The sequence below is a fragment of the Chiloscyllium plagiosum genome, unplaced genomic scaffold (genome assembly GCF_037043375.1).
Source record: "Chiloscyllium plagiosum isolate Xiang-an unplaced genomic scaffold, Cpla_swu_hap1 HiC_scaffold_33, whole genome shotgun sequence".
Lineage (NCBI taxonomy): Eukaryota > Metazoa > Chordata > Chondrichthyes > Orectolobiformes > Hemiscylliidae > Chiloscyllium > Chiloscyllium plagiosum.
In genome coordinates, this window is record NW_028270171.1 from 2,436,195 (window position 1) to 2,455,366 (window position 19,172).

Sequence of the window (19,172 nt, forward strand, 5' to 3'; positions counted from 1 at the left end):
GGCCTGATGACGCCGCGGTCTCCTTGGTAACGGAGATGCCGAGATGGTGAAGCTCCGTGAGGTAAAGGGTGGCGGGTTTCAGCCTTTTCACCGAATTGTTTACTTGGAGCGGAAAGCAAAGCGTCATCTGTGGCATGCGGTGACGGCGGGTGTTTCTCTCCGCTCGGGATTAACGAGTTAAATCGAATCCGCGGTTTCATTTCCAACCGGCAGGCCTCTGGCCCTGGTCCCGCCCTCACTGTGCTCCTATTGGACCGAGCGGCTGTCCATCGATTTCCGACCCGCCCTATCTTGTCCCTATTGGTCACATTCTGTGAATGGCGTCGGCACCTGTGTTCCCATTGGCTGCCGCCGGAGTGAACGTTTTACTCTTGTTTTGAAATTTCATCCAAAACCTCCACCACCCCCCACTACCGACTGTCTCCCAATTACCCCCCCAAACCACCAGGAACAGTCCCCCAATTACCCTCCAAAACCGCCAGGAACAGTCCCCCAATTGCCCTCCAAAACTGCCAGGAACAGTCCCCAAATTACCCCCCCCCCAAACCACCAGGAACAGTCCCCCAATTACCCCCCCCAAACCACCAGGAACAGTCCCCCAATTACCCCCCCAAACCACCAGGAACAGTCCCCCAATTACCCCCCCCCAAACCACCAGGAGCTGTCCCCCAATTACCCCCCCAAACCACCAGGAACAGTCCCCCAATTACCCCCCCCAAACCACCAGGAACAGTCCCCCAATTACCCCCCCCCAAACCACCAGGAGCTGTCCCCCAATTACCCCCCCAAACCACCAGGAACAGTCCCCCAATTACCCCCCCCCCAAACCACCAGGAACAGTCCCCCAATTACCCCCCCAAACCACCAGGAACAGTCCCCCAATTACCCCCCCCCCCCAAACCACCAGGAGCTGTCCCCCAATTACCCCCCCCAAACCACCAGGAACAGTCCCCCGAATTACCCCCCAAAACCGGCAGGGACTGTCCCCCAATTACCCCCCAAAACCGGCAGGGACTGTTCCCCAATCCCCATCCCTCCTGCCTTTGTTGGACTAACCGCCAACCTCGCCCTCCTGGGGGCGGTCCCTCGCACCCCCTCCCCTTGAAGTCTTATCCCCAGTTTTGACCCCCTCCCAAGATTGACCCCAATCCTCCACCCCATCTTTGAGGGACCGTCCCCAATCCCTGGACACTGCCCCCTATTTCCCCGTTCTATCCCGTGGTCTATTCCCCAATTTTCTCTCCCCCCAACAAGAAGTGACCAACAATCATGTTCCCAACCCCCATGCTCAAGAAATCACCCCCATCTTAAGGGACTGTCCCCCAATTCCTCCTCCCCTCCCGAGCCCGCCTCCACAGGACTGTCCTTTATCCGAGTAGTCCCCAGGGCATTCCCCTAGCACCTGGCCCCCAATGCTCATTGAATGGGATTGGGATCAGCCACTGCCATCCGACCTCTTCCCACGCCAGTTGGTGAGACCTGACTCCAGGGGACCCAGGGAGGGCATTGGGAGCGTGGGATCCATCCTGAGCTCCCAGCCCTGGGGGAGAGGGGTACCTGCCTTAGACCCCCAGCTCTAAGTACAATCTTTGGGAAGCTCGGTTTGATAAAACAGTATTTTCTGACACCATCTCGGTCTGTCTGCATCTCATTCTCTGTGAACACATGTTTACATTCCAGTCACTGCACGTTCACCGGGCAGTTTTAGCATGTTTTTTTTTAAGTTTAGGGAAGGCAAGAGTTGATACTGATGCACAATAAATTATTATTACTTGGCACAGAATGAATAGCTTCCTTTTGTGGCAGAGACAGATATAAATAAATACACGGATTGCAGGAAAAGCTCAGCAAGTCAGCGTTTGTGCAGAGAAATCACGGTTAACATTGCGGGTCCGGTGACCGTTCCTCAGAAAAGAGACATAGATTCTCGTTAAGCAAGGAGGTAAAAGATTTTGAGTGGAAAAGTAGGGTTGAGATTACAGTCAGATAAACCAGGACCTGTTAGGCGGAACAGGATCGAAGGGCCGAATGGTGTGCTCCTGTTCATATCCATTTGTTACAGTAATGCAGAAGACAGAAGATATATAAAGTTACATTTTTATGGCGTCAGATTCCAGCTCTCAGGCCTTCGCATGTAAATAACTTCGGCTTTTACGGGCGATTCGCCAGATTTTACCGGCTCGTACTCAAGGTCGTGAGCAAGATATGCAGTTGTTTTTGGTTACAAGTGAAACTAAACGAGGTTTAAGACGGATAGAAAATCATGAAGTTACATTGGTGATCGCCCAACCCAACCTACAGTGATGTTACCAGCAGTGTTACCGTCTCCGTCCATTCCAATACAACTTGTTAACGCTTTCATTTCCCCCCAATAGCAACAGCCAAGTCCACAGCAATCTCACATAGAGCAAGGTGAGTCATTGTACTACCTTTAATTTTGCCTTGGGTAGCATTCTTACCGATTGGAAGCGATACTTTTCATAATAAAAGTGTGATTTGCAGCAAGTGCTACAGTGTAATTTATTCTTAATTTATTTGAAATGAAAAACAAGTTGCTGTCATTTCCTTGGGGTTTCTGCTGATCGTTAACTTCGGTGGGTGATCGGATTAACGTTGTCAACAGTGGTGCAGCGTTTGTTTTACCGTTACTTGTATATTCATTGTTGAGGATATTATTGTAACAAAGTTTGGAAAAAAATCCTCCACTGGTTTTAAGAGGATGTAACGCTGTTTGGTAGCTTTGCTCTCCAGACTTTCTCCAAGAACAATCTTTCTGTGTGTGTGGGGGGGGGGGGGGGAGGTGTTTGTGTGCGTGTGTATCTGTGTATGGGTGTGTGTGCGTATATGGGGTGTGTGTGTGGGGGGGGATATGTGTATGGGTTTGTGTGTGCGTGTTATGGGGGTGCGTGTGTATGGGTATGGGTGTGTGTAGGGGCGCTGGTGTGTGCGTATGTATGGATGGGGATGTGCGTGTGTGTGCATATATGGTGGGGTGTCTGTGTATGTGTGTGTGGGGGGGGAGGTGTGTGTGTGTATACGGGGGTGTCTGTGTGTTTGTGCATGTGTGTATGGGGTATGTGTATGTAAGGGGGTTATCTGTGTTTGTGTATATATGAGGAGAAAGCGAGGTCTTCAGATGCTGGAGATCAGAGCTGGAAATGTGTTGCTGGAAAAGCGCAGCAGGTCAGGCAGCATCCAGGGAACAGGAGAATCGACCTGAATAAGCCCTGAAGAAGGGCTTATGCCCGAAACGTCGATTCTCCTGTTCCCTGGATGCTGCCTGACCTGCTGCGCTTTTCCAGCAACACATTTCCAGCTTTGTGTATATATGGGTGTGTGTGGGGGGAGGGTTTGTAAGCGTGTATGGGTGTGTATATGGGGGTGTGTATGTGTGGGTATGTAGATGTGTGCGTATATGGGGTATATGTGGATGGGGGTATATGAGTGTGTGTGTGGTTGGGGGTCTGTGTGCATGGGTGTGTCGTATATGGGGGTATGTAGGGGTGTGTGTGTATGGAGGTGGCGATGTGAGTGTCAGTGTGAGTATATATGTGTATGGTGGTGGGTGTGTAAGTGTCTATGGGTGTGTCTGGGATATGTGTGTGGAGAGTTTGTGTGTGTGTGTATGGGGTGGATGTGAGTGTGTATATTGGGGGGTGTCTCTGTGTGTGCGTGTGTATGTCTATCTGTATATGTGTGTGCAGAGGGAGTCTCTCTGTGTTTGTCTGTGTGTGTGTGTGTGGGGGGGGTGTCTCTGTGTGTTTGTCTCTGTGTGTATGGGGGGGGTGTCTCTGTGTTTGTCTGTCTGAGTGTGTGTGGTGTGGTGACTCTGTGTGTGGGGGGGGGGGAGTGTCTCTGTGTGTTTGTCTCTCTGAGTGTGTGTGCGGTGGTGACTGTGTGTGTGTGGGGGGGGGAGTGTCTCTGTGTGTTTGTCTCTCTGTGTGTGTCTGGGGGGTGTCTGTGTGTGTGTGTGTCTGGGGTGGGGTTGGGAGGAGGGAATAGGTGTCACTCCCAATTCGGAATCCCAGTCAGCGCAGTGCTGCCCTGCAAAGGTGTGTGCGCGGGGGTTTGACCATACCATACCGTTCTCGACCACGTAACACAGCTCCGATTGTTACGGGAATCCTGGTAGCGACGGATTCGGTGGAGCCCCTGCTCGTCCCATTGCTGTTGGGTCATTTACACTGAACAGGCAGAGGGGAGCTCGGCTTATTGTATTTCATCAGACAGCATCCAAAGCTCGATCAAGAGACGTCTAACCTTCCTGGCCGGTGCCTGCTCCTCTTAGTAACCAGCTGCACAAACATCAGGGCTAAGGGGCTGCCTGCCGTTCTCGGTCCATGAACCTGCAGGTATCCACACATTCCAACAACACAAACACTTCGGAAAGTAATTCACTGGCTGTGAAATGTTGTGGAATTGTGAGAGGTGTGCTAGACCTGGTGTGATAGTGTTCTGTGTGGTGTGCGGTTTTTGAAAAGGCATCTCCTGTGAATAACCCCCTGAAAGGGTTGCTTCATACCTCAGTCAGAAAGGATGCAAACTGCAATATTTCTTTCTCCTAGTCCCAGCCGCCCTTATTGAAGAGGAAGATGAGGAGGGGGCTGCAGGAGACCCACCAGACCACACACCGACCACAGGCCCCAGTCTGAGCCAAATGGGAATTGAAACAGCAACACACGAACCAGGTGAAAAGGGCACAGGGGCTTGCATGTGAATATTAGCTGTGTATGTTAACAGTGGCAAAGACTCCACTGAAAGCACCACTCCTCCCTCAAGCTCAAATCTGTTGTCACTCACTCATTTCAGAAACTTACTAGCATCTTTTTGAGTAAGTTTTGTTACTTTGCGTGCATCGACCAGCCTGAGAGTTTGAGGCTGGAGTGGAGTGAGTGCCAGGCAGAATGGGGCTGCCTGATTATAGACAGGGAGGTAGGCCTCACTAGCAGTCATGGAGCAATCCTTACTTCCATTGGATGTTCCAGTCAGTAATGGTGCCCTCGACCAGGGATAGCCCCGCTCCCTCATCATGGCGACTCTGTTCTGCTGAAAAGCACGTAATTGTTTCATTTCTCTACGCCATTGCAGGGATCAATCCTGGCACTCCTGCAGGAGAGGAGAAACTTTCTGAAGCTGTGCAAGAGAAGGAAATGGTCAGTGATGTGAAAGAAATAAACTTTCCTCCTCCCAGCGATGGAGCAAGCCCAGACATTCAGGAACAGAAAGGTGATGACATACCTGAAGAAATATTAAAGAGAAAAAGGGAACCAAGTAGCAATATAGATATGTTTGTCTGAATAAAGACAGAGAGCATTCAGAACCCCATCAGAGCATGGCAATGGCTGAGTGGTTGCTTTCTGCTGGTGACTTTTCCCTCCAAGTTTAGCTGTCAAACCAGCTAATGAAGGAGAATGTATTGACAGAATTCCCCTTTTCCACTTCGGATGCTGTTGATGTTCTCCTGTAAATCAGAGCGATTCCTGAGTTATAATAATGACTAAAGTGAAGGAATCTACTCGAAGATGTGCACAGGATAGGCGGAACAAAAAGGGCAGAAAGAGTAGAAATAATAGATACAGCATCTTGCATTCTCTACTGAAGGGACAATCGGTTGTTTAAATTCAGAATAATGACCTGTTTGATTTTTTAAAAAGTTAATGAACAAAAAAAAATCTTACATTAGTGAAATGTCATAATTATAATAACTTTATAAAAAAAACCTATATTAAATCTTTAACTAAGTCTGCAATTCCAGGACCAGCTGCAAGGTCCATGCTGTCCGTTCTCTGGAATATTTTGAAGCCACCAGGCTGAAGGTGAAGGCCAAAGGCATGATCCCGGCCACCAGCAAGATTGAAAAAGACAACATAAACAGACCTAGAGAGCTATGATTAAAATATTAGCAAGGCTTGAATCTTCTAAACATGTATATTATGGGGGAAGGAGAGGCTAAGTGAGCTGAGGAACTCCGTAGTATTGAGATGCGTGGAGAGATGTTAGACTGGGATGTAGAATGGTGGGTCTTGATTTCAATGTTGGAGACATCACAGAGAGGAGACAGAGAGCATGGTGTCAGGAGAGTAAGGGGCAAAATTGGTTGGACAAATTCTCCACAATATGATTTAATTATCTTTCAACTTGATTAATGTAAAAATAAAAATATTAATTGTGAGTCTTTTAATTCTGAAGGATTAACAACTGCTGAGCTGGAAATGACTGCTGTGAGTATTTGCTCTTGCTTTTACAACATATTCAAACAGTGATAAGAAAACATATCATCTATAAACAAATTCTTATGCACATGTTTATAATTACCTTGCCCATGATGATCTACCAGTCTATAATAATATTCGAGTGCCATTGTCTGCAACTCCTATCTCTTCAGTCAGTTGCCACCAGTTCGATCTCCCTAACCTCTGCAAGTTATGCCCTGCTGTTTCTGTATTTTTTGTCTGATATTTACTCCTGTATGAAATAAAATTCTCTCCAATTAAAAATTAAGAAGAACAAAGCTATTGCCTTTAGTATCTGCCACAAATTGTGTTCCCCTTTTCTGGCCACTGTCTTTGTCTGAACCAGAACAACCTCAGGGACCCATTTGTCCCTGACTGAACTGCTAAGCTGACAAGCCAATTCTCGACATGAAGAACTGCCTAATTCCACCTCCATAATACCACCCGTCTCAGTCGATCTCCTGCTGAGATCCTTACCATTTCTTCTGCTAAAAGTAAAAATTTTAAAAAGTTGGAAATTCAGGAAATACTGAGCAGATCCATGGAGAGATGTTTCAGGTCATTGAATTTTCATCAGAACTGTTTTCGCACAATTTTCGTGATGAGATTCCCAACCTGTTTAGCCTTTGCTCATAAGACAATCCCTCCATATCAGGGATCATCCTGATGAACCTTCTCTGAACTGTCTCCAATGAAATAATATCATCCCTTAAGTAAGGGCATCAAACCTGCTTGCACGACTTCAGATGTTGTCTCAACCAGCATCTTGCTCAGTTGCAGTAAGACTTCCCTAGTCTTTCTTGAAGTAAGGGCCAACTGTGTGGAGTTTGCACCTTCTCCCCATGCCTGCATGGGTTTCCTGCAGGTGCTCCATTTCCTCCCACAGTTGAAAGATATGCAGGATAGGTGGATTGGCATGGGAGGTGCAGGGTTGCACGGATAGGATAGAAGGAAGGAGTGGATCTGGTTGGGATGCTCTTCGGAGGGTTGGTGTGGACTCGATGGGTTGCTTCCACACTGTTGTGATTCTATGATTCCACTAACCCTCCTGATTACCTGCTGCACCTGTGTGTTCATTTTCTTCGTTTTGTGCACAGTACCCTCAAGTCCCTTTGTGTTGCAGCTTTCTACAGTTTCTCTCCATTTAAGTAATACCTTGTTCTTTTGTTCTCCCCCCAAAATGAGCAAGTTCATATTTTCCCACCTTTTATCTATTTGACAACTTTTTGCCCACTTACTCAACCTATCAAAATGTCTCTGTTAACTGTATCCCTCTTGCAACCTGACCTTCTACCTATTTTTGAGTATTCTGCAAATTAGCTCAGTACAATCAGTTCGTTCTTCCAAGCCATGAATATATATTGCAGACTGTTGTGGATCCAGCACTGATCCCTGTGGAACCCTACTGGTCACAGGTCACCAACCTGAAAAAAGAACCTCTTAGCCCCACTTGCTGTTTTCTGCCCACGAGCCTTTTCGCTATTAATGCGGATATGATTCCTCCAACACTTGGGCTCTTATGACTTAACTTTTTGTGAGGTACCTTGTCGAATGCCTTCTAGAATTCCAAATGCAACACATCTACTGTTCCCCTCTACCCAGTCTAGTCAGGACTTTGTCAGATGCGACACATGCTGGCAGTACATAATTAGGTTATGATTTTCCAAATGTTCTACAATTACTTCTTTAATAATTGGTTCCAGTACTATTCCAACAATCCTGTTTACCCAACACCCCTGATCACTGGCCCGACAAGGCTTCCATATTTTAACTTCTCATCCTTGTGTTCACATCCCTCCACGACATTACCCTCTGTACCTCTCTAATCTCCCCCAAGTCTATAACTTCTGAAATTGCTAACAATGTCTCACTTCATTTGTGAGGCAATTAGTGGACATGTATTCACACTTCTTGGTCTTAAGTTCTGCAATTGCCCCTCTAAGCTTCCCTGTCTCCCACTTCCTCATATCTTTTAAAATGCATTGTAAAGTTTATTGCTTTGCCTAATCATTGAGACTCACTACATCGTTGATTGACACCACATCAACAAGCATCTACTGCCTCCACCAACAATATTTCTTTCTTAGTTCAGTTGCCTGAGATTCCAGAATTTAAATTGGTCTTTAAGAGATCCTGCTCCAAAATTCTATTTGTCTGAAATCTGCAAACTGGTTGCTTTGAACATAGTTGCATCGTTAAAGCTATTATTGGTTTTAGTTACCAATGCATAGGCAGTGGCCATTGGTTTGCTAATAACTAACTTTACTATTGAAAGTCTGCCTGACAGACACAACACTGCCACTGGTGGGAATGCATCCCTTCAGTTTAATAACTGTGCATGGCTGTAGAAATTAACCCCAAGGTTAAACACCCAAAAAATGCTGTATGAACAAAATAGGCAATAGTTCAATAATATGTAAACTCCAAAAATCAGTATTCAAATGTGGTTGCTATGTATGTGCCAAGTATGAACACTATGCTAACATTACTAAAATAAAATGTCAATTTTTATATAAAATGCCCTAAGATGGTCATTGGTCATTATTATACTGGATTGGAGGAAGCCTGATATTCACTCCAATTCACACGCTGCAAAAGCATCTTTCAAATTCAGATTTCAACCCTGCTACCATTTCAATCAGTCTGATACACATTGTTTCACTCAACCTTTTCTATCATTAACTAGCCTGAAGAAACAAAAGAAATGGAGAAGACCACATCACCTTTGCCCACTAGTATGACTTTTTCAGAAGGGGAAAAGGAAGAACCACTGACTATAATCGGTGAAGATTTAGCACGTGATGATGATCCTGCAAAAGAGGAATTTTCAAATGGTCCACCAATCTTAGAACTTGGAACACCAGAGAGACAAGGTATGATTACATGGCAGAGGATGGTACTCTGAAAATTACATCAGTGCAAAGGTATGTCATACATTTGGATCAGATGGTAAGGTTATCATGAAAACCAGAACCACAATGATTGAATGGCATTAAGTTAAGGAAGGAAGGTACAGCTTGCAATGAATCGTGAAGGAAAGAGGATAATGTCTTGCACCTGGATGAAAATATCAACTTGTATTTAGAAGCACTATGGATATTGGGAAGAAATCAAGAGCAAGCCATGATTAATTTATTGGGAGCTATAACTTAGGAAAAAATTGCTGCCACAGTGATTTATTAAAAATGGATATTCTACCCATTAGCAGGTTTGAATGTAGGACCAGCAATAGGAGAATGATTTCAGGCACTTGGATTTTTAATAATCCCATAGTGGATTTTCCTAGTTCTTTGTCTGGTGTAGCGTAGTACACAAGAATGTCAGGCAGTAAGAAGCTCAAACACGTATGGGAGCTTATCTGAGATTTCATCCATCTAAATTAATAAGCACACATTGGTTGGGTTCCCTTACTGGCATAGATTGCTCCCTGATGAGGTGTTGTGTACAAACAAATGAAGCTGAATACAGGATCAGGAGAATTCATCATCCCATTTTGCTGAGCTTTGTAAGTTTGTCACTCATCTCCTCCACACTTGTTGAAGCTCTCCAGAAAAGAGTCTGACTTTATTTTACAAATCAGAACAAATGTTTCTAATGCTATTGCAAGGAACACACATTAGAATTCAAAAGAATTCTGATCAGATGCCATGACAGAAAATATATAATTTTAAAGGGTGTCTTTCATCTTCTGTTAGCGACACCCATCAATGAAGAAAAGATTGACGATGAGGTTGAAGATGAACAAGCAACTTTTGAACGAATGGAGATGGAATACAAATATCAAGTAAGTCCTTTTGTTTTTTGATTTGTTTTTCTCTTCTATTTACATTATTTCCCAGTCTTTTACTCTCTCAGTAGTTTGTTAGGTTCCCTATTTCACTCTCTCTTTATTTTAAACAACCTCTACTGTAGGGTAGTTGTGTGCGTACAAGATAACTGGAGCATTGTGAGTCACCATGGGTTTAAGTCCCAGTTCCTTCTTGAAGTAATGTTAGAGAATCAGCTGGCATACATTTCCAAATGCTCACTATTCTCTTTACCTAGGAAAATGAAAATGCCTAAAGTTCAGTCTATTCTTATTCTTACCTTGGTTATCTATAAATAGTGATGGAAATGTGTTGCTGGAGAAGCGCAGCAGGTCAGGCAGCATCTAGGGAACAGGAGAATCGACGTTTCGGGCATTAGCCCTTCTTCAGGAATGAGGAAAGTTTGTCCAGCAGGCTAAGATAAAAGATAGGGAGGAGGGACTTGGGGGAGGGGCGTCGGAAATGTGATAGGTGGAAAAAGGTCAAGGTGAGGGTGATAGGACAGATTGGGGTGGGGGCGGAGAGGTCGGGAAGAAGATTGCAGGTTAGGGAGGCGGTGCTGAATTTGATGGATTTGACTGAGACAGGCTGGGGGGAGGGGAAATGAGGAAACTGGTGAAATCCGAGTTCATCCCTTGTGGTTGGAGGGTTCCTAGCCGGAAGATGAGGCGCTCTTCCTCCAACCGTCGTTTCGCTGTGGTCTGACGATGGAGGAGTCCAAAGACCTGCATATCCTTGGTGGAGTGGGAGGGGGAATTGAAATGTTGAGCTACAGGGTGGTTGGGTTGGTTGGTCCGGGTGTCCCAGAGGTGTTCTCTGAAACGCGGTGTCCCAGAGATGTTCTCTGGTTGTTATGAAACAGATTCAACTGTACAAAATGCAAAGCTGATTAAAATCCTTGTTCCTCCCATTGTTGCTCAGGCATTATTTGTGGAACGGCAGACATTGAGGAACCATAATAACCAAATACAGAATAAGTTAGCAGATTACTACCGAAAGAAGATGACAGAGGAATCAAAGGCCGAGTTAAAGAAAGCCCATTCAGACTATGAGCAACGATATGTGAAGTTCATGGGTAAGGGAGATTGAGGTGTGAAGAGCATATCTGACATCATGTCAATTCTAGAAACGAATATAAATCCAATATTTGCAGAGAAGACTAAATTAATAGAGTATTTGTTCCCAAACAATAGATAACCTAGAGTGCTGTCATTAAAGCTAGTCAGTGAGATTGAACTGTGCATGCACAGTTGCTTTGGTGAACTATCTATATGGTGAAGTGTAGCTTGTAGTTTAAAAATTGCATAGTTTTGATACACTTTTAAACATTAATTTGCTTTTAAACAGAAGCAAACCCCAAGTTGTCTTTACTGCAATTTCTCTGAAAATGTCATGGATTTTAATGTTAAAGATTTCATGTAAAATATGGTCAGACTGATTTCAGCAGAATGTGCAAGTAGCTGTCTCCCAGAATAGCCTGATGTCGTAAAATTAAGGGCAAGGTGCAGAAATTGGGCATGTGCAGGACAAATAGGGCAGCCTCTTAATTGAGTTGGGAAATAAGAGTAAAGTACAGAATGCCCATAAAACACGATTGGTACAAAATTCTAAACATGGTCCACACTTCAAAAGATACTTTCAAGGGCTCGCCCCAAATGTATTTCATTGCTTTAGCCCTGGTGACCTTAATTACACTTACCTATGATCCACAAGGTGTTTGTGCTTTAAAATTAGGGATCACTCTTTCAGGTTTCACAATCCTGGTCCGCATGGATGAGTTGGACCAAAGGGCCTGTTTCCATGCTGTATACCTCTATGATAGATGAGAAGAATTTTTTCTCTGAGGATTGTATGACTTTGGAACCCTTTGCTTTAGATGGCAATGGAGATGGGTTTTTGAATATTTTTAAAGTAGATGTGGGTAGATTCTTGTTAGACTAAGGAATCAGGGCTTATTGGGTTAAATGGGAATATGGACTTTGAAACACAGATGTGCAGGCATAACCTTATTGACCGACAGAGCAGGTGTGAGGGTTCTGATAGCATGTATTGAGTATATGGTACTCCACATTGTGCCAAAATGAAACTATCTTGCGATGCTTCAGAATGCCAAAAGTAACCAGCTGAACATGAACAGGAAGTTGGTCACATACACAGCCTTAACCTAAAAATCCAAGAACCAACTGATGTGCTAGGTAAGGGCATGTCTATGGGTGTTATTTATATGGACCTTTTGAAGGCATTCAATAAGACATTCACATCAGAGAGTTATACTCAAGTTAAACAGTTCTAACAATGACTGCACTTCCTTTCAATTATCCCATCCCACCTAAGTCCACATCTTATTTAAACCTTTCAGTAAGCAGCTGTTTCTTAACAAAGGTCATGTTCAGTCAAGACCATGTTCAGCTGGTTACTTTTGGCATTCTGAAGCATCGCAGGGTAGTTTCATTTTGGCACCAAAAACCAAAGGGTGCAATAATAACTGGGCTGCAGGAACAGGTAGACCCGGTGGTGTAAGTTTATAGATCTGTGGAGATGGCATAACAAGTTATGATGGCTGTTAAATAGCACCAAGGAGTTAGTGAAGAGCCTGAATGAATGATACTAATTGAAGTTTGCTTGTTGGGCACAGATTCTCTGGCTAAATTGCAGGCCATGTATAGAGAGGAGGTTGAATCCTACCAGGAACAGATCGCTGATCTCTCTGCTCAATGTGAGGAGAAGCAGCAGCTGACAGAATATGCATGGAGAATGTTTACGTCTAGGAAGAGATCTGTGGCAAAGACCATAATAAACAAACGGCCGGGGAGACATGCAGCATTACTGGTAGGTCAACTTTTTTTTCTAGTGAGTAAAACAAAGAACTGTGGATGCTGAAGATCTGAAACAAAATCAGAACATGCTGGAGAAACTCAGCAGGACACAAAACGTTGCGCTGCTTTCTCTCTCCACAGATGCTGCCAAACCAGATGAATTGCTGGTTTGCTGGAAAAACTCAGCTGGTTTGGCAGCATCTGTGGAGAGAGAAAGCAGAGTCAATGTTTCAAGTCCTGCTGACTTTCTGCAGAAATTTATATGAGTAGTTTGCAGGAGTGATATTGCTTTTTAAATAGAAATTGGACAAATTCTCAGCTGCTTGCAAATATCATCTTATGCACCTATCCTTTCCTCTTCCCACCATTCCCAACTAGACAACTTCTTAAGGACCAGCTAAGATGGCTTCTTACATAAAAGCTCCATGTAATAAAATCAATGTTTCAATTCCAGTGTGTCTTTTCAAATTCAGAAAGTCGGATGAAGGGACAAGGTGTGTGATAAAGGACATCACCGAGGTTGAAGAGAGAAACCAAGATACATTAAAAGTGGTATTAATTTGGCTGATGGCTGAGGTTTTAAACATTCCATGGATGAAGGGAGAACCTAAAGATGATATGAGGCTCCACTGGTAGTCACAAGTCGGACTAGGCCTCACCTGGGCCTTCATTGTGTGGCAGTCTTTGTACCTGCATTAACTTAAATGATTATTTAAGTAGAAAAATGCATAGAATTATGGGGAAAAGGCAGTAGATTGGCACCAATCCAGAGAACTGGTGCAGACACAGTGGGCTGATGACATTCTGTGAATTAGACAAGAAAAACTGGCAAATGCCTTATGGGAGTGCGCTGCTCAGATATGCACCCAAACCTGAACCTCACTCAAATTCCCTAGCAGTATGCTGTAATTTGAATCATATATTCACCTTCTCATTGGGATTAGTCTTTTGCTTACCATCCAAGCTGCCCAGTCTGGCAGTTAAGACTGAATGAATGAGCACATGTGTCTGTACTGACTCTGTGAATTTGTGAAAAGCTATAAAAGCTGCTGCCTCATTTGTTTTTTCTGATCACTCCCTTCTGATCATGTACAAATGAGTGTGCCCAATTAGATGGTATACTCCATTCTTACCAAATCAAATTTGAATGCAGTGACAAGTTGGAGAGTGTAGTTGGAACTTAGTAGGAATAAGACTATAGCAGTGCAGAGAAGTTGGAAAAAGACAGGAACTATTGAGATAAAGATAGAATGGAGACAAGACATGAGAGAACAAGGCTTTCTTTGAATGTTATCATTGTTACTGAAGATGGTCCTGGTTATGGGTCAATATATTATTTAATGCCACCATTTAAGCTGTCTTCAAGGGGAGCAGAATCCAAACTCTAAAATAGGAACCTGCATTCCCTTACCTGATGCCCACATGGATGTGAGTTTCTGTGAGGGGCAGTAGGTCATGGAATCTCCCTTACTTGGTCTTCCACTGAATAAACCTATTAGAGAATTGACTGTTCTTGTTGAGGGACAAATTCAACTCCACTATTTTCATTTGGGAAAACTCCAAGGGTATTCACTGGTAATTTTACAATCTCGAGGGAGTTGCAGAATAATGGGAAGCTATTTCAATTAGCTTCCCATTTGTTCACTTGCAAGAAAGTAGAATAATGAGACCTAGACTCTTTGACATGGTCTCAAGCTGATCCTGGAACTAGAAGCTGCAAAATTTCAAAATTTAGTCATTAATCTTCAAAATTGATTGGGATCTCTTTGCCAGGATACTTTTTCTTTTGTTAATATTATGCTTATCAGCTGAGAATGAGGCAGTCTCTATTGTAGACTCCGCTGTCAGTATCAAACACTCTAAGCTCAAACAATACATGACTGAGAGCAAAGCTTCAATTCTCCCCCCACACCAATATTCATTCATTGTAAACTCATAAAAAGTAACTAACACCATTTGTGTCTGTAGGAATTGGAACGCATTCAGAATATTGAGGAGCAGAAAGAGAAGGAGATGAGGCAAATTCGATTCCTAACTATCAAGATGAAGAATAAACTGAAGTATTATGAGTATCAGCTGAAGGCGAAGGAGGAGCTGGCAGGTGGATTAAACCTGATTGACTACGAGCAGCTAAAAATCGAGAACCAGTCTTATGGGGAGAAAATTGAGGAGCGCAATGAGGTAAGGAGGAAGAGAGCTGTCAATGTCCTCCTCAAGCTGGATGGACTGTTTAAATTGCTGTTGTGAAACACTTGGATCAATACTCTCCTTACTTAATCAACAACTATTTCTTGCCCTCGGCCATCTGAACATTAAAGAGAGTTTCCTAATTGAAATGTCAGCCGATCTCAGCCTGACCTTTGGATTGTGGAGGGGAAGCAAAATCTGCCTGAATTTCACTGTCCACTGATGGGATTTGTTGATGTCAGGTGGGGGTCAAAATTTGAAGTACATCCAGATGAACAGAAGGACATGCCAGACAACAAGGGTTAACAAATTTAGGTGAAAGTGAGGATTGCAGATGCTGGAGATTAGACTCGAGAGTGTGGTGCTGGAAATTTAGGGACAGAGGAAACAGACCATAAAAGAGCATTAAATGTTTTCAAGGAATGTAAATATACAGATTGATACAAACAGGCTGTTCAGATGGGCTGAATGGTGGCAAATAGAATTTAATCCTGAGGTGATGCATTTGGAAGGACTACAAGGCAAGAGAGTACACATTGAATGATAGGACCGTGGGAAGTCTAAAGAAGTTTAGGTTCTTTGGTGTGCATGTCCATAGATCCCTGAAGACAGAGGACAGGTATATAAAGTGGTTAATAGGCCTTATGGGATTCATGCCTTTATTGATCAAGGCATAGAATAGAAAAGTGGTTAGTGGAGGTGGGGGGGGGGGGGGGGGGGGGCAGGAGAGGTGGTTATGGCAGAGTTGTGTAAGACATTAGGCCACAGCTGGAACACAATATACTGTTCTGGATTCCACACTATAGGAAGAATGTGATTGCACTAGAGAGGGTGCAGAAGAAATTCACCAGAATGTTGTCTGGAATGGAGCATTTCAGAGATGAAGAGAGTCTACACATGCTGAGATTGTTTTCCTCACAGCACAGAAAGCAGAGGGGAAATATGTTGGAGGTGAACAAACTTCTAAGGAGCATAGTTGGGTAGATAGGGAGAACCGTTTCCCCAGGGTAGAGAGTTTAATTCCCAAAGGGCACAGTTCTAAGGCATGGATCAAGAGGTTTAGAGGGAATTTGAAGAAAGTTTTTCACCTAGAGGGAACTGGAACTCATTATCTGAAAGGCTGGTAGAGGCCAGAGTTCTCATAACACTGAAGACACATTTAGATGAGCGTATGAAACACCATTGCAGACAAAGTTATGGGCCAAGTGCTGGAAAATGGGATTAGAATAGATAGATGTTTAATGACCAGAATGGACATCATGGACCGAAGGACTCTTTTTTCATGCTGTAAAAATCAACTCTGACTCTAAGTGTTGGATTAATAGTGAAACTCTTCTCGCTTTTAGCTCCTTTCTCTTTCTCTGTTCTTAAAAGTTCTAATGCTAGTGTTATGAAGATGTGGGTGTACTGTACCTTTAAGAGAGTAAAAGCCAGCAGTGACAGCACCAAGTGATCTCAACAAGACACAATGCAACATGTGCTCCAGCTACTGAAGTAGCTGGTTGCCTGGAAATGACAAAACAGATTTGAATTCGACCAATCAGTTTAAATTATTCCCTGAAAAATACCAAATTCCAATCAAGTTTGAATTGAGTATATTGACAATCTGAAAAGCTAATGACACAATCCGATGCTTTGGGGTATAAGACTGGGGAGAACTGAACAGGTGAAGGGGTGGGTGGAGAGGTACAGTGGCTCAATGGTCAGCACTGCTGCCTCACAGCACCAGAGACCTGGGTTCAATTCCCGCCTCAGGCAACTATCTGTGTGGAGTTTGCACATTCTCCCCGTGTCTGCGTGGGTTTCCTCCGGGAGCTCCGGTTTCCTCCCACAGTCCAAAGATGTGCAGATCAGGTGAATTGGCCATGCTAAATTGCCCATAGTGTCAGCTGCATTAGGCAGGGGTAAGTGTAGGGGAGTGGGTCTGGGTGGGTTGCTCTTCGGAGGGTCAGTGTGGACTTATTGGGCCAAAGGGCCTGTTCCACACTGCGGGGAATCTAACCTAATCTAAAGAACTGCCACCAGACCAACAGCTGTAGACCTCTCTCTGAGAGGTACCTGTCTAGAGAAGGAATTTGCCCAGAGAAAAACCTCAACACTGACCTGGAGAGCCAATCCACTGACGAAGATAAAGAGAAGATTTGACCGCTAGCTTGTTTTAAATATTGAATTTTCCCCTTAATCTTAATTGAGAGTTTTATCGGACCAGTACTATAGAAGGGAAAGTAAAGATAGGTTAGATAAAAGATGTGTAAATAGCTGTCAGTTAATTGTTCTCTGATTTACTTTAAGGAAGAAAGTTGCAAATTCTCACTTTAAATTGTTCTCGGCCTATCAAATTTTCACAGGTTACTGCACGGGATAAATCCTTTCTGTGTTGCAGGTTTAAATTAAGCAGGAGGGTTTATCCTGTGTTGTAACACTAGGGAAATCAGGTGAGGTTTTTCTCTCTCTCTTTAGTTTCTCAGTAAGGGAGGTTAGCAGGGATGGCAGCGCAGGCAGTGTGATGTTCCTCCTGTGGGATGTTTGAGGTGAGGGACATGACTAGTGTCCCAGCAGAGTACACCTGCCAGAAGTGCACCCAACTCCAGCTCCTTGAAGACTATGTTAGGGAATTGGAGCTTGAGCTGGATGAAGTCAGCATCATTCAGGAGGCAGAGACAGTTATAGATAAAAGCTACAGGGAGGTAATTACTCCTAGAAATGAAAATACTTATGTAACTGTTAGAAAGGCTAAGAAGCAGTTAGTGCAGGGATCCCCGTGGCCATTCCCCTGTGAAACAACATACCGTTTTGGATACTGTTGGGTGGGGAGTGGTACTTACCAGAGGTAAGCCATGGGGTAAGCCATGGGGTACAGGTCTCTGGCACAGAGTATGTCCCTATTGCTCAGAAAGGAAGTGGGGAGAGTAGTGGAGATTAGTCATTGGGGACTCTATAGTTAGGAGGACAGATAAGAGGTTCTGTGGGAACGAGAGAGACTCACGGTTGGTGTGTTTGCTTCCAGGTGCCAGGGTTTGTGATGTCTCTGATTGTGTTTTCAGGATTCTTACAGGGTAGGCGGAGCAACCCAAGTCATGGTCTACATGGGCACCAACGACATAGGTAGGAAAGGGGATGGGAATGTAGGACAGAAATTCAGGGAGCTAGGGTGGAAGCTGAGAGCTAGAACAAACAGAGTTGTTATCTCTGGTTTGTTGCCCATGCCATGTACTAGCGAGGCAAGGAACAGGGAGAGAGAAGAGTTGAACACATTGCTACAGGGATGGTGCAGGAGGGAGGGGTTCAGATACCTGGATAATTGGGGCTTATTCTGGGGTAGGTGGGACCACTGCAAACAGGATGGTCTACGCCTGAACCAGAGGGGTACCAATATCCTGGGGGGGGGAGGTGGTGGGAGGTTTGCTAGTGCTCTTCGGGAGGGTTTAGATTAATTTAGCAGGGGGATAGGAACCTGAATTGTAGCTGCAGTGTACAGGAGGTTGAGAGTAGTGAGATCATGAATAAAGTTTCAAGGTCGCAGGAGTATACCGGCAGACAGGAAGGCAGTTTGAAGTGTGTCTGCTTCAACGCCAGGAGCATCCAGAATAAGGTGGGTGAACTTGCAGCATGGGTTGGTGCTTGGGACTTCAATGTTGTAGCATTTCGGAGACATGGATAGAGCAGGGACAGGAATGGTTGTTGCAGGTTCCAGGGTTTAATATTTTCAGTAAGAACAGGGAAGGTGTGGCATTGTTAGTCAAGGACAGTATTACAGTGGCAGAAAGGATGTTTGACGAGGACTTGTCCACTGAAGTAGTATGGGCTGAGGTTAGAAACAGGAAAGGAGAGGTCTTCCTGCTGGGAGTTTTCTTTTGGCCTCTGAAAAGTTCCATCGATGTAGAGGAAAGGATTGCAAAGATGCTTCTGGATAGGAGTGAAAGTAACAGGGTAGTTGTTATGGCGGACTTTAACTGTCCAAATATTGACTGGAAATGCTATAGTTTGAATACTTTAGATGGGTCAGTTCCCTGACACAGTATGTGGACAGGCCAACAAGAGGTGAAGCCACATTGGATTTGGTACTGGGGAATGAACCAGGCCAGGTGTTAGATTTGGAGGTAGGTGCGCACTTTGGTAATAGTGACCAC

At 44.3% G+C, this 19,172-nt stretch overlaps 1 protein-coding gene across 1 annotated transcript in view; it reads left to right on the top strand.

Moving 5' to 3' along the window:
* Positions 1–19,172, top strand: part of cfap184 (cilia and flagella associated protein 184) — a 25,264-nt gene continuing 6,092 nt past the window's right edge. Inside the window, exons 1-10 of the mRNA XM_043679414.2 lie at positions 1–61; positions 2,376–2,412; positions 4,566–4,688; positions 5,089–5,226; positions 6,190–6,221; positions 8,920–9,106; positions 9,929–10,017; positions 10,961–11,114; positions 12,675–12,868; positions 14,824–15,036. Coding sequence (XP_043535349.2) covers positions 44–61; positions 2,376–2,412; positions 4,566–4,688; positions 5,089–5,226; positions 6,190–6,221; positions 8,920–9,106; positions 9,929–10,017; positions 10,961–11,114; positions 12,675–12,868; positions 14,824–15,036 — 1,185 coding nt within the window. The 5' untranslated portion in view covers positions 1–43. The remainder of the gene's footprint in view (positions 62–2,375; positions 2,413–4,565; positions 4,689–5,088; positions 5,227–6,189; positions 6,222–8,919; positions 9,107–9,928; positions 10,018–10,960; positions 11,115–12,674; positions 12,869–14,823; positions 15,037–19,172) is intronic.